The sequence below is a fragment of the Hemitrygon akajei genome, chromosome 21 (genome assembly GCF_048418815.1).
Source record: "Hemitrygon akajei chromosome 21, sHemAka1.3, whole genome shotgun sequence".
Classification (NCBI taxonomy): Eukaryota; Metazoa; Chordata; class Chondrichthyes; order Myliobatiformes; family Dasyatidae; genus Hemitrygon; species Hemitrygon akajei.
The window spans coordinates 60,831,257-60,845,161 of record NC_133144.1 but is presented as its reverse complement, the minus strand read 5'-3'; the positions used below and the strand labels follow the sequence as shown (position 1 = coordinate 60,845,161).

The following is a 13,905-nucleotide window of genomic DNA, read 5'->3' as shown; positions in this document are numbered from 1 at the left end:
GTGTAAGGATAGTCCTGGGACTGTGAGAGTGAGTGTGGAGGTGGGTGTGAGGGACAGTGTAAGGATAGTCCTGGGACTGTGAGAGTGAGTGTGGAGGGGTGTGTGAGGGACAGTGTAAGGATAGTCCTGGGACTGTGAGAGTGAGTGTGGAGGGGTGTGTGAGGGACAGTGTAAGGATAGTCCTGGGACTGTGAGAGTGAGTGTGGAGGGGTGTGTGAGGGACAGTGTAAGGATAGTCCTGGGACCGTGAGAGTGAGTGTGGAGGGGTGTGTGAGGGACAGTGTAAGGATAGTCCTGGGACCGTGAGAGTGAGTGTGGAGGGGTGTGTGAGGGACAGTGTAAGGATAGTCCTGGGACTGTGAGAGTGAGTGTGGAGGGGGGTGTGAGGGACAGTGTAAGGATAGTCCTGGGACCGTGAGAGTGAGTGTGGAGGGGTGTGAGGGACAGTGTAAGGATAGTCCTGGGACTGTGAGAGTGAGTGTGGAGGGGTGTGTGAGGGACAGTGTAAGGATAGTCCTGGGACTGTGAGAGTGAGTGTGGAGGGGTGTGTGAGGGACAGTGTAAGGATAGTCCTGGGACCGTGAGAGTGAGTGTGGAGGGGTGTGTGAGGGACAGTGTAAGGATAGTCCTGGGACTGTGAGAGTGAGTGTGGAGGGGGGTGTGAGGGACAGTGTAAGGATAGTCCTGGGACTGTGAGAGTGAGTGTGGAGGGGTGTGTGAGGGACAGTGTAAGGATAGACCTGGGACTGTGAGAGTGAGTGTGGAGGGGTGTGTGAGGGACAGTGTAAGGATAGTCCTGGGACTGTGAGAGTGAGTGTGGAGGGGGGTGTGAGGGACAGTGTAAGGATAGTCCTGGGACTGTGAGAGTGAGTGTGGAGGGGTGTGTGAGGGACAGTGTAAGGATAGTCCTGGGACTGTGAGAGTGAGTGTGGAGGGGGGTGTGAGGGACAGTGTAAGGATAGTCCTGGGACTGTGAGAGTGAGTGTGGAGGGGGGTGTGAGGGACAGTGTAAGGATAGTCCTGGGACTGTGAGAGTGAGTGTGGAGGGGTGTGTGAGGGACAGTGTAAGGATAGTCCTGGGACTGTGAGAGTGAGTGTGGAGGGGTGTGTGAGGGACAGTGTAAGGATAGTCCTGGGACCGTGAGAGTGAGTGTGGAGGGGTGTGTGAGGGACAGTGTAAGGATAGTCCTGGGACCGTGAGAGTGAGTGTGGAGGGGTGTGTGAGGGACAGTGTAAGGATAGTCCTGGGACCGTGAGAGTGAGTGTGGAGGGGGGTGTGAGGGACAGTGTAAGGATAGTCCTGGGACCGTGAGAGTGAGTGTGGAGGGGTGTGTGAGGGACAGTGTAAGGATAGTCCTGGGACTGTGAGAGTGAGTGTGGAGGGGGGTGTGAGGGACAGTGTAAGGATAGTCCTGGGACTGTGAGAGTGAGTGTGGAGGGGTGTGTGAGGGACAGTGTAAGGATAGTCCTGGGACCGTGAGAGTGAGTGTGGAGGGGGGTGTGAGGGACAGTGTAAGGATAGTCCTGGGACTGTGAGAGTGAGTGTGGAGGGTTGTGTGAGGGACAGTGCAAGGATAGTCCTGGGACTGTGAGAGTGAGTGTGGAGGGGTGTGTGAGGGACAGTGTAAGGATAGTCCTGGGACCGTGAGAGTGAGTGTGGAGGGGTGTGTGAGGGACAGTGTAAGGATAGTCCTGGGACCGTGAGAGTGAGTGTGGAGGGGTGTGTGAGGGACAGTGTAAGGATAGTCGGACCGTGAGAGTGAGTGTGGAGGGGTGTGAGGGACAGTGTAAGGATAGTCCTGGGACTGTGAGAGTGAGTGTGGAGGGGGGTGTGAGGGACAGTGTAAGGATAGTCCTGGGACCATGAGAGTGAGTGTGGAGGGGTGTGTGAGGGACAGTGTAAGGATAGTCCTGGGACTGTGAGAGTGAGTGTGGAGGGGTGTGTGAGGGACAGTGTAAGGATAGTTCTGGGACTGTGAGAGTGAGTGTGGAGGGGTGTGTGAGGGACAGTGTAAGGATAGTCCTGGGACTGTGAGAGTGAGTGTGGAGGGGGGTGTGAGGGACAGTGTAAGGATAGTCGGACTGTGAGAGTGAGTGTGGAGGGGGGTGTGAGGGACAGTGTAAGGATAGTCCTGGGACTGTGAGAGTGAGTGTGGAGGGGTGTGTGAGGGACAGTGTAAGGATAGTCCTGGGACTGTGAGAGTGAGTGTGGAGGGGTGTGAGGGACAGTGTAAGGATAGTCCTGGGACCGTGAGAGTGAGTGTGGAGGGGTGTGTGAGGGACAGTGTAAGGATAGTCCTGGGACTGTGAGAGTGAGTGTGGAGGGGTGTGTGAGGGACAGTGTAAGGATAGTCCTGGGACCGTGAGAGTGAGTGTGGAGGGGTGTGTGAGGGACAGTGTAAGGATAGTCCTGGGACCGTGAGAGTGAGTGTGGAGGGGTGTGAGGGACAGTGTAAGGATAGTCCTGGGACCGTGAGAGTGAGTGTGGAGGGGGATGTGAGGGACAGTGTAAGGATAGTCGGACTGTGAGAGTGAGTGTGGAGGTGGGTGTGAGGGACAGTGTAAGGATAGTCCTGGGACTGTGAGAGTGAGTGTGGAGGGGGGTGTGAGGGACAGTGTAAGGATAGTCCTGGGACTGTGAGAGTGAGTGTGGAGGGGTGTGTGAGGGACAGTGTAAGGATAGTCCTGGGACTGTGAGAGTGAGTGTGGAGAGGGGTATGAGGGACAGTGTAAGGATAGTCCTGGGACCGTGAGAGTGAGTGTGGAGGGTTGTGTGAGGGACAGTGTAAGGATAGTCCTGGGACCGTGAGAGTGAGTGTGGAGGGGGGTGTGAGGGACAGTGTAAGGATAGTCCTGGGACCGTGAGAGTGAGTGTGGAGGGGTGTGTGAGGGACAGTGTAAGGATAGTCCTGGGACCGTGAGAGTGAGTGTGGAGGGGTGTGTGAGGGACAGTGTAAGGATAGTCCTGGGACTGTGAGAGTGAGTGTGGAGGGGGGTGTGAGGGACAGTGTAAGGATAGTCCTGGGACCGTGAGAGTGAGTGTGGAGGGGTGTGTGAGGGACAGTGTAAGGATAGTCCTGGGACCGTGAGAGTGAGTGTGGAGGGGTGTGTGAGGGACAGTGTAAGGATAGTCCTGGGACTGTGAGAGTGAGTGTGGAGGGGGGTGTGAGGGACAGTGTAAGGATAGTCCTGGGACTGTGAGAGTGAGTGTGGAGGGGTGTGTGAGGGACAGTGTAAGGATAGTCCTGGGACCGTGAGAGTGAGTGTGGAGGGGTGTGTGAGGGACAGTGTAAGGATAGTCCTGGGACCGTGAGAGTGAGTGTGGAGGGGGGTGTGAGGGACAGTGTAAGGATAGTCCTGGGACTGTGAGAGTGAGTGTGGAGGGGTGTGAGGGACAGTGTAAGGATAGTCCTGGGACCGTGAGAGTGAGTGTGGAGGGGGGTGTGAGGGACAGTGTAAGGATAGTCCTGGGACCGTGAGAGTGAGTGTGGAGGGGGGTGTGAGGGACAGTGTAAGGATAGTCCTGGGACTGTGAGAGTGAGTGTGGAGGGGGGTGTGAGGGACAGTGTAAGGATAGTCCTGGGACTGTGAGAGTGAGTGTGGAGGGGTGTGTGAGGGACAGTGTAAGGATAGTCCTGGGACCGTGAGAGTGAGTGTGGAGGGGTGTGTGAGGGACAGTGTAAGGATAGTCCTGGGACTGTGAGAGTGAGTGTGGAGGGGTGTGTGAGGGACAGTGTAAGGATAGTCCTGGGACTGTGAGAGTGAGTGTGGAGGGGGGTGTGAGGGACAGTGTAAGGATAGTCCTGGGACTGTGAGAGTGAGTGTGGAGGGGTGTGTGAGGGACAGTGTAAGGATAGTCCTGGGACTGTGAGAGTGAGTGTGGAGGGGTGTGTGAGGGACAGTGTAAGGATAGTCCTGGGACTGTGAGAGTGAGTGTGGAGGGGTGTGTGAGGGACAGTGTAAGGATAGTCCTGGGACCGTGAGAGTGAGTGTGGAGGGGTGTGTGAGGGACAGTGTAAGGATAGTCCTGGGACCGTGAGAGTGAGTGTGGAGGGGTGTGTGAGGGACAGTGTAAGGATAGTCCTGGGACTGTGAGAGTGAGTGTGGAGGGGGGTGTGAGGGACAGTGTAAGGATAGTCCTGGGACTGTGAGAGTGAGTGTGGAGGGGTGTGTGAGGGACAGTGTAAGGATAGTCCTGGGACCGTGAGAGTGAGTGTGGAGGGGTGTGTGAGGGACAGTGTAAGGATAGTCCTGGGACCGTGAGAGTGAGTGTGGAGGGGTGTGTGAGGGACAGTGTAAGGATAGTCCTGGGACTGTGAGAGTGAGTGTGGAGGGGGGTGTGAGGGACAGTGTAAGGATAGTCCTGGGACCGTGAGAGTGAGTGTGGAGGGGTGTGTGAGGGACAGTGTAAGGATAGTCCTGGGACTGTGAGAGTGAGTGTGGAGGGGGGTGTGAGGGACAGTGTAAGGATAGTCCTGGGACCGTGAGAGTGAGTGTGGAGGGGGGTGTGAGGGACAGTGTAAGGATAGTCCTGGGACTGTGAGAGTGAGTGTGGAGGGGTGTGTGAGGGACAGTGTAAGGATAGTCCTGGGACCGTGAGAGTGAGTGTGGAGGGGTGTGTGAGGGACAGTGTAAGGATAGTCCTGGGACCGTGAGAGTGAGTGTGGAGGGGTGTGTGAGGGACAGTGTAAGGATAGTCCTGGGACTGTGAGAGTGAGTGTGGAGGGGGGTGTGAGGGACAGTGTAAGGATAGTCCTGGGACTGTGAGAGTGAGTGTGGAGGGGTGTGAGGGACAGTGTAAGGATAGTCCTGGGACTGTGAGAGTGAGTGTGGAGGGGGTGTGAGGGACAGTGTAAGGATAGTTCTGGGACTGTGAGAGTGAGTGTGGAGGGGTGTGTGAGGGACAGTGTAAGGATAGTTCTGGGACCGTGAGAGTGAGTGTGGAGGGGTGTGTGAGGGACAGTGTAAGGATAGTCCTGGGACCGTGAGAGTGAGTGTGGAGGGGGGTGTGAGGGACAGTGTAAGGATAGTCCTGGGACTGTGAGAGTGAGTGTGGAGGGGTGTGAGGGACAGTGTAAGGATAGTAATACAATGAGGACACTATAAGAATTGCGAGCGTGGCTAACGCCTTGAGTGGGCGAGTTGGAACTGTGCGTGATGCAGTTCCCTGCTGCAGTCTGACCAGTTAACTGTTGTTTATTTATCTTGGCTCTGCTTCAATCTGTGAAGAAATTGAAGCTCTGACCTCTGTGTCTTCGATCTGTTTCCACAGCACCCGGTCCCGATAACCTCATGCAGTTAATCATTGCTCTGCCAATTGCAGTGCTCTTGATGATAATTGGTCTGATATTAACACTGTATTACTTCAACAAGAAGCGGTAAGGTTATGTGTTTAATAACTCCGTTATTCCGTTTTGATCTATATTTACCCACTCTGCAGCCTTGCAGTAATCCCAGTCCTGCAGGTCTGTTCCGTTCTCGCTCGCCCCAGTTTCCCCCTGCTCTCCCTGAGTTCATGGTTCTGCGCAGTTCCCAGTTTTGATGATCACCTGCCTGTTTCCATCTCTGATCGACTCAACGTGGTACCCTCCTGTCAGATTCAGATTTATTTAATTGTCAAGAATACACTCACTGGCCACTTAATCAGGAGTGGAACAGAGTGTCATCTTCTGCTCCTGGAGCCCAGCCACTTCAAGGATTGGCGTGTTATGCATTCAGAGATGCTCTTCTGCACACCACTGTTGGTTATCTGAGTTATTGTCAGTCTAAACCTGTCTGGCCATTCTCCTCTGACCTCCCTCATTAACAAGACGTTTTCACCCACAGAACTGCTGCCCACTGGATTTTTTTTTGTTTTTCTCACCATTCTCTATAAACTCTAGCAAACTGTTAGGCATGAAAATCCCAGGATTCTGAGATGCTCAAACTCACCCTGTCTGGCACCCCAACAATCATTCCGCGGCCAAAGTCACTGAGATCGCATTTCCTCCCCTTTCTGATGTTCGGTCTGAGCAACAACTGAACCTCTTGACCGTGTCTGCACGCTTTAATACATTGAGTTGCTGCTGTGTGACTGCCTGATTAGATAGCTGCATTAACGAGCAGGTGTACCTAATAAAGTGGCCACTGAGTGTATAGTGACTTCGGGCCTAAGGTGTGCATGTATTGATAAGATCAGTAGTCTTTGGATAAGTATTTAAAATGTTTGTCTGATCCATCACCACATTGTCCAAATTCCTTAACGTTGCTAGTTCCTTCTCTGGAAGATGAGTTGATTTTCATCGATTAGTATCAGCGATGTCCATACCAATGTACAGTGAGTGGTTTGCAAGGCATTGCTCAGAGCGCCAGTTGTAGAATAGACTCCATTATGAAGCGCAGAAGGAGGCTGTTCATCCCATCGTATCTGTGCTAGGATTTTTAGTGGGCTGCCAGTGCATTGAATTAGGATGGTGATAGAGCCCTGAAGCTCGGAAACAGGCCATTTGGTCCATCGAGTCTGTGCTAACCACTGAGCTGTCCTGTTATATAAATCTTGCTCTAGTCCCATTTTATTCTCCCTACATTCCCATCAACAACCCCCACCCCCCAGATTCCACCCCTCACTTACAAACCAGGTACAGTTTACTATGGCCAGTTATCCTACTGACCTGCACGCCTTTGTGGGAGGATCCAGGAGCACCCAGGGGAATCCCACAGGGTCGAACTCCGCACAGACAACGCCTGAAGTTGGTGGGCCGCGGCTCTACCCGCTGCGCCATTGCACCGGGACCTCCGTGCATTACCCGTCTCCCTCTCTGACCTTGGCCAGTGTGGCTCCTCCTCCCATGGGCTGGGCAAAAAGCTCACCCACTTGAGGGCTGCAAAAAGTTTCACACTGAGTCCTTCGCATCATTGAAAGCTGCTGAGATTTGACCAGATTTTTATTTTATTAATTAGTTTCTCTTTTGCACAGAAACAATGATCGGCTTCCGAATGGAGTCCTTTATGCATCTGTGAATCCTGAGTACTTCAGTGCTGCTGACAGTGAGTTTGCCGGCGGTGGGGGTGGCCAAACGCCGTCTGGGAGGGTTGTGGCACGGGTTGGCAAGGTTTGCCTGGGGTCTGGTTGGAGAGGGGTTGGAGACAGAGGGAATGGTCAGGTGAGTGGGCATTGAATTCTAATGTTTCAATCCAAGGTGCTTGCAGAAATCAGGAACGAAGCACAAAACCTGATGCTTTACGATCATTTAATGAAGCATCGATAGAACAAAGGAAAAGTGAAACTGACAGGGATTTATGTCTAATAAGTGAAGGGACGGACAAAAGAACTAAGATGATGTTGAATTGTGGTCAGCTATTTTTATACCCATAGATAAGGAAAATTCCATTCAAATTTGTAGATAAGAGTCAACCAATGAGAAAACTCTTATTCAAATAACATAGCACCAAGAGAAATTTCCAAAATCCGGTGTAACCACCCTGAAAAACTGCATATACATACTGTAGCCACGAGGAAGCATATTGAGTTGCTACATGCATATAAGAATTAATTAAAATACAAACAGATTGTTAAACTGCAAAAAAAATAATTAAACAGTCTAATCTAAGATTTAAGCAGTCGGCTCCATTAGTGGGATACAGAGAAGGGCCTGGTTGGGTGAGATGCCGTCAAACAGAAGTACCCAGTTCCCAGCCTCCAACACAGTGTCCCTTTATACAGTTACCTGTCTTCACCTGGTCAGTGTTCACCAAGGACTTTTCTACACTTGAATGTCCCAAGCACAAGTTTTGGTCATCGTAAATTGTCCCATGATTATGCTAGGGGGAATTTGGTGGGCTGCTGCTGGTGCGGTTCGAAGGGCTGGAAGGGCCTATTTTGCACCGTATCGCTAAATAAATAAATAAAGTCCTAGCCTTGAGCGCTGACCGTGTGGAGTTTGCAGGTCCCCCCGTGACTGCATGGGTTTCCTCTCACATCATAAAGACATGAGGGTCGGTGGGTTAGTCGTTCTGAGTGTGTAGGTGAGTGTAGAATCTGGGAGCTGGGGGATGGTTCCTGAGACAGTGGCAGGATAAGGAATGGGACTAATACAGTATTCGTGGTTGATTCTTGGCCTGGATTAGGTGGGCCGAATGGCCTCTTTCCGTCCTCTATTTTTGACCACTTCTAGGTGGTACCTGGATAAATAGAATCCAGGGAAGGAGCTGGAGTTTGGGAAGTTGGATCACTCCACAGGAGCTGGCTGAGCCTTTTCGGGATTACCGAGGTGGTGGTGGGCCAATGGCTCCTCAGTCAGCGAGGTGTCTGAGCGCCGTTCCTCTTTTGTCTCAGTGTATGTGCCGGATGAGTGGGAGGTTCCGCGGGAGAAGATGACCATGTGCCGCGAGTTGGGCCAGGGCTCCTTTGGGATGGTGTACGAGGGAATCGCCAAGGGCGTGGTGAAGGGTGACACAGAGACGAGAGTGGCCATCAAAACGGTGAACGAGTCGGCCAGCATGCGCGAACGCATCGAGTTCCTCAACGAGGCATCGGTGATGAAGGAGTTCAATTGCCATCACGTGGTAGGTGGAGCAGAGATCGTTAAAGAGCTGGATTGGTGCCTCTGTGTCACTGACATGAGAGTAGCAGAGCTTTGAACGAAGTGTGAGGGCAAAGAGGATTTGTGGCTTTGTAATGGTGACCGATTGTTCTGGTGCATGCAGTCCTGTGACTGTAACCTGTAACACAATACGGGGTGTCTGACTGTAACCTGTAACACAATGCAAGATGTGTGACTGTAACCTGGGACACAATACAGGATGTGTGACTGTAACCTGTAACACAATACGGGGTGTGTGACTGTAACCTGGGACACAATACGGGGTGTGTGACTGTAACCTGGGACACAATGCAGGGTGTGTGACTGTAACCTGGGACACAATGCAGTCCTGTGACTGTAACCTGTAACACAATACGGGGTGTGTGACTGTAACCTGGGACACAATACAGGGTGTGTGACTGTAACCTGGGACACAATACGGGGTGTGTGACTGTAACCTGGGACACAATACGGGGTGTGTGACTGTAACCTGGGACACAATGCAAGATGTGTGACTGTAACCTGGGACACAATGCAAGATGTGTGACTGTAACCTGTAACACAATACGGGGTGTGTGACTGTAACCTGTAACACAACGCAAGATGTGTGACTGTAACCTGGGACACAATACAGGGTGTGTGACTGTAACCTGGGACACAATGCAAGATGTGTGACTGTAACCTGTAACACAATATGGGGTGTGTGACTGTAACCTGGGACACAATGCAAGATGTGTGACTGTAACCTGGGACACAATACAGGGTGTGTGACTGTAACCTGGGACACAATGCAAGATGTGTGACTGTAACCTGGGACACAATACAGGGTGTGTGACTGTAACCTGGGACACAATGCAAGATGTGTGACTGTAACCTGGGACACAATACGGGGTGTCTGACTGTAACCTGTAACACAATGCAAGATGTGTGACTGTAACCTGGGACACAATACAGGATGTGTGACTGTAACCTGTAACACAATACGGGGTGTGTGACTGTAACCTGGGACACAATACGGGGTGTGTGACTGTAACCTGGGACACAATGCAGGGTGTGTGACTGTAACCTGGGACACAATGCAGTCCTGTGACTGTAACCTGTAACACAATACGGGGTGTGTGACTGTAACCTGGGACACAATACAGGGTGTGTGACTGTAACCTGGGACACAATACGGGGTGTGTGACTGTAACCTGGGACACAATACGGGGTGTGTGACTGTAACCTGGGACACAATGCAAGATGTGTGACTGTAACCTGGGACACAATGCAAGATGTGTGACTGTAACCTGTAACACAATACAGGGTGTGTGACTGTAACCTGTAACACAACGCAAGATGTGTGACTGCAACCTGGGACACAATACAGGGTGTGTGACTGTAACCTGGGACACAATGCAAGATGTGTGACTGTAACCTGTAACACAATATGGGGTGTGTGACTGTAACCTGGGACACAATGCAAGATGTGTGACTGTAACCTGGGACACAATACAGGGTGTGTGACTGTAACCTGGGACACAATGCAAGATGTGTGACTGTAACCTGGGACACAATACAGGGTGTGTGACTGTAACCTGGGACACAATGCAAGATGTGTGACTGTAACCTGGGACACAATGCAAGATGTGTGACTGTAACCTGGGACACAATACAGGATGTGTGACTGTAACCTGGGACACAATGCAGGATGTGTGACTGTAACCTGGGACACAATACAGGGTGTGTGACTGTAACCTGGGACGCAATGCAGGGTGTGTGACTGTAACCTGGGACACAATACAGGGTGTGTGACTGTAACCTGTAACACAATGCAAGATGTGTGACTGTAACCTGGGACACAATACGGGGTGTGTGACTGTAACCTGTAACACAATGCAAGATGTGTGACTGTAACCTGGGACACAATACAGTATGTGTGACTGTAACCTGTAACACAATACGGGGTGTGTGACTGTAACCTGGGACACAATGCAAGATGTGTGACTGTAACCTGGGACACAATGCAAGATGTGTGACTGTAACCTGGGACACAATACAGGATGTGTGACTGTAACCTGGGACACAATGCAGGATGTGTGACTGTAACCTGGGACACAATACAGGGTGTGTGACTGTAACCTGGGACGCAATGCAGGGTGTGTGACTGTAACCTGGGACACAATACAGGGTGTGTGACTGTAACCTGTAACACAATGCAAGATGTGTGACTGTAACCTGGGACACAATACAGGGTGTGTGACTGTAACCTGTAACACAATGCAAGATGTGTGACTGTAACCTGGGACACAATACAGGATGTGTGACTGTAACCTGTAACACAATACGGGGTGTGTGACTGTAACCTGGGACACAATACGGGGTGTGTGACTGTAACCTGGGACACAATGCAGGGTGTGTGACTGTAACCTGGGACACAATGCAGTCCTGTGACTGTAACCTGTAACACAATACGGGGTGTGTGACTGTAACCTGGGACACAATACAGGGTGTGTGACTGTAACCTGGGACACAATACGGGGTGTGTGACTGTAACCTGGGACACAATGCAAGATGTGTGACTGTAACCTGGGACACAATGCAAGATGTGTGACTGTAACCTGGGACACAATACAGGATGTGTGACTGTAACCTGGGACACAATGCAGGATGTGTGACTGTAACCTGGGACACAATACAGGGTGTGTGACTGTAACCTGGGACGCAATGCAGGGTGTGTGACTGTAACCTGGGACACAATACAGGGTGTGTGACTGTAACCTGTAACACAATGCAAGATGTGTGACTGTAACCTGGGACACAATACAGGGTGTGTGACTGTAACCTGTAACACAATGCAAGATGTGTGACTGTAACCTGGGACACAATACAGGATGTGTGACTGTAACATGTAACACAATACGGGGTGTGTGACTGTAACCTGGGACACAATGCAAGATGTGTGACTGTAACCTGGGACACAATACAGGATGTGTGACTGTAACCTGGGACACAATGCAGGATGTGTGACTGTAACCTGGGACACAATACAGGGTGTGTGACTGTAACCTGGGACGCAATGCAGGGTGTGTGACTGTAACCTGGGACACAATACAGGGTGTGTGACTGTAACCTGTAACACAATGCAAGATGTGTGACTGTAACCTGGGACACAATACAGGGTGTGTGACTGTAACCTGTAACACAATGCAAGATGTGTGACTGTAACCTGGGACACAATACAGGATGTGTGACTGTAACCTGTAACACAATACGGGGTGTGTGACTGTAACCTGGGACACAATACGGGGTGTGTGACTGTAACCTGGGACACAATGCAGGGTGTGTGACTGTAACCTGGGACACAATGCAGTCCTGTGACTGTAACCTGTAACACAATACGGGGTGTGTGACTGTAACCTGGGACACAATACAGGGTGTGTGACTGTAACCTGGGACACAATACGGGGTGTGTGACTGTAACCTGGGACACAATACGGGGTGTGTGACTGTAACCTGGGACACAATGCAAGATGTGTGACTGTAACCTGGGACACAATGCAAGATGTGTGACTGTAACCTGTAACACAATACGGGGTGTGTGACTGTAACCTGTAACACAACGCAAGATGTGTGACTGTAACCTGGGACACAATACAGGGTGTGTGACTGTAACCTGGGACACAATGCAAGATGTGTGACTGTAACCTGTAACACAATATGGGGTGTGTGACTGTAACCTGGGACACAATACAGGGTGTGTGACTGTAACCTGGGACACAATGCAAGATGTGTGACTGTAACCTGGGACACAATACAGGGTGTGTGACTGTAACCTGGGACACAATGCAAGATGTGTGACTGTAACCTGGGACACAATACGGGGTGTCTGACTGTAACCTGTAACACAATGCAAGATGTGTGACTGTAACCTGGGACACAATACAGGATGTGTGACTGTAACCTGTAACACAATACGGGGTGTGTGACTGTAACCTGTAACACAATACGGGGTGTGTGACTGTAACCTGGGACACAATGCAGGGTGTGTGACTGTAACCTGGGACACAATGCAGTCCTGTGACTGTAACCTGTAACACAATACGGGGTGTGTGACTGTAACCTGGGACACAATACAGGGTGTGTGACTGTAACCTGGGACACAATACGGGGTGTGTGACTGTAACCTGGGACACAATACGGGGTGTGTGACTGTAACCTGGGACACAATGCAAGATGTGTGACTGTAACCTGGGACACAATGCAAGATGTGTGACTGTAACCTGGGACACAATACAGGGTGTGTGACTGTAACCTGTAACACAACGCAAGATGTGTGACTGTAACCTGGGACACAATACAGGGTGTGTGACTGTAACCTGGGACACAATGCAAGATGTGTGACTGTAACCTGTAACACAATATGGGGTGTGTGACTGTAACCTGGGACACAATGCAAGATGTGTGACTGTAACCTGGGACACAATACAGGGTGTGTGACTGTAACCTGGGACACAATGCAAGAAGTGTGACTGTAACCTGGGACACAATACAGGGTGTGTGACTGTAACCTGGGACACAATGCAAGATGTGTGACTGTAACCTGGGACACAATGCAAGATGTGTGACTGTAACCTGGGACACAATACAGGATGTGTGACTGTAACCTGGGACACAATGCAGGATGTGTGACTGTAACCTGGGACACAATACAGGGTGTGTGACTGTAACCTGGGACACAATGCAGGGTGTGTGACTGTAACCTGGGACACAATACAGGGTGTGTGACTGTAACCTGTAACACAATGCAAGATGTGTGACTGTAACCTGGGACACAATACAGGGTGTGTGACTGTAACCTGTAACACAATGCAAGATGTGTGACTGTAACCTGGGACACAATACAGGGTGTGTGACTGTAACCTGGGACACAATATGGGGCGTGTGACTGTAACCTGGGACACAATACGGGGTGTCTGACTGTAACCTGGGACACAATACGGGGTGTGTAACTATAACCTGGGACACAATACGGGGTGTGTGACTATAACCTGGGACACAATACAGGTTCACGCTGGTTCATACTGCATCTGTCACAAACCTATCACTGTCAGATTTACATATCAGAAATCCGTAGTGGTTGAACATTGGGTCGTCTGGGGTTCTATACCCCACACTGCCTTTAAACTCAGCAGAACCCCGTTTCTTACACTCCCTTTGAACACAGTGTCCCTGCTCCCTCTGAACTTACCATGGCCCTGCATACCTTTAAACCAGGAGTTCCCACCATTTTTTATGCAATGTATCCCTCCTATTTATGATCTTACTATGTAACATCATATGAAAGTAAATTGGAAGTGTGTTG

General features: G+C 51.0%; 1 protein-coding gene across 1 annotated transcript in view; it reads left to right on the top strand.

Annotated features, from left to right (window-relative positions):
* Positions 1-13,905, top strand: part of igf1ra (insulin-like growth factor 1a receptor) — a 318,751-nt gene that overhangs the window by 280,043 nt on the left and 24,803 nt on the right. The window contains exons 14-16 of the mRNA XM_073025554.1: positions 5,273-5,378; positions 6,956-7,026; positions 8,315-8,544. Of these exons, the coding sequence (XP_072881655.1) occupies positions 5,273-5,378; positions 6,956-7,026; positions 8,315-8,544 (407 nt within the window). The remainder of the gene's footprint in view (positions 1-5,272; positions 5,379-6,955; positions 7,027-8,314; positions 8,545-13,905) is intronic.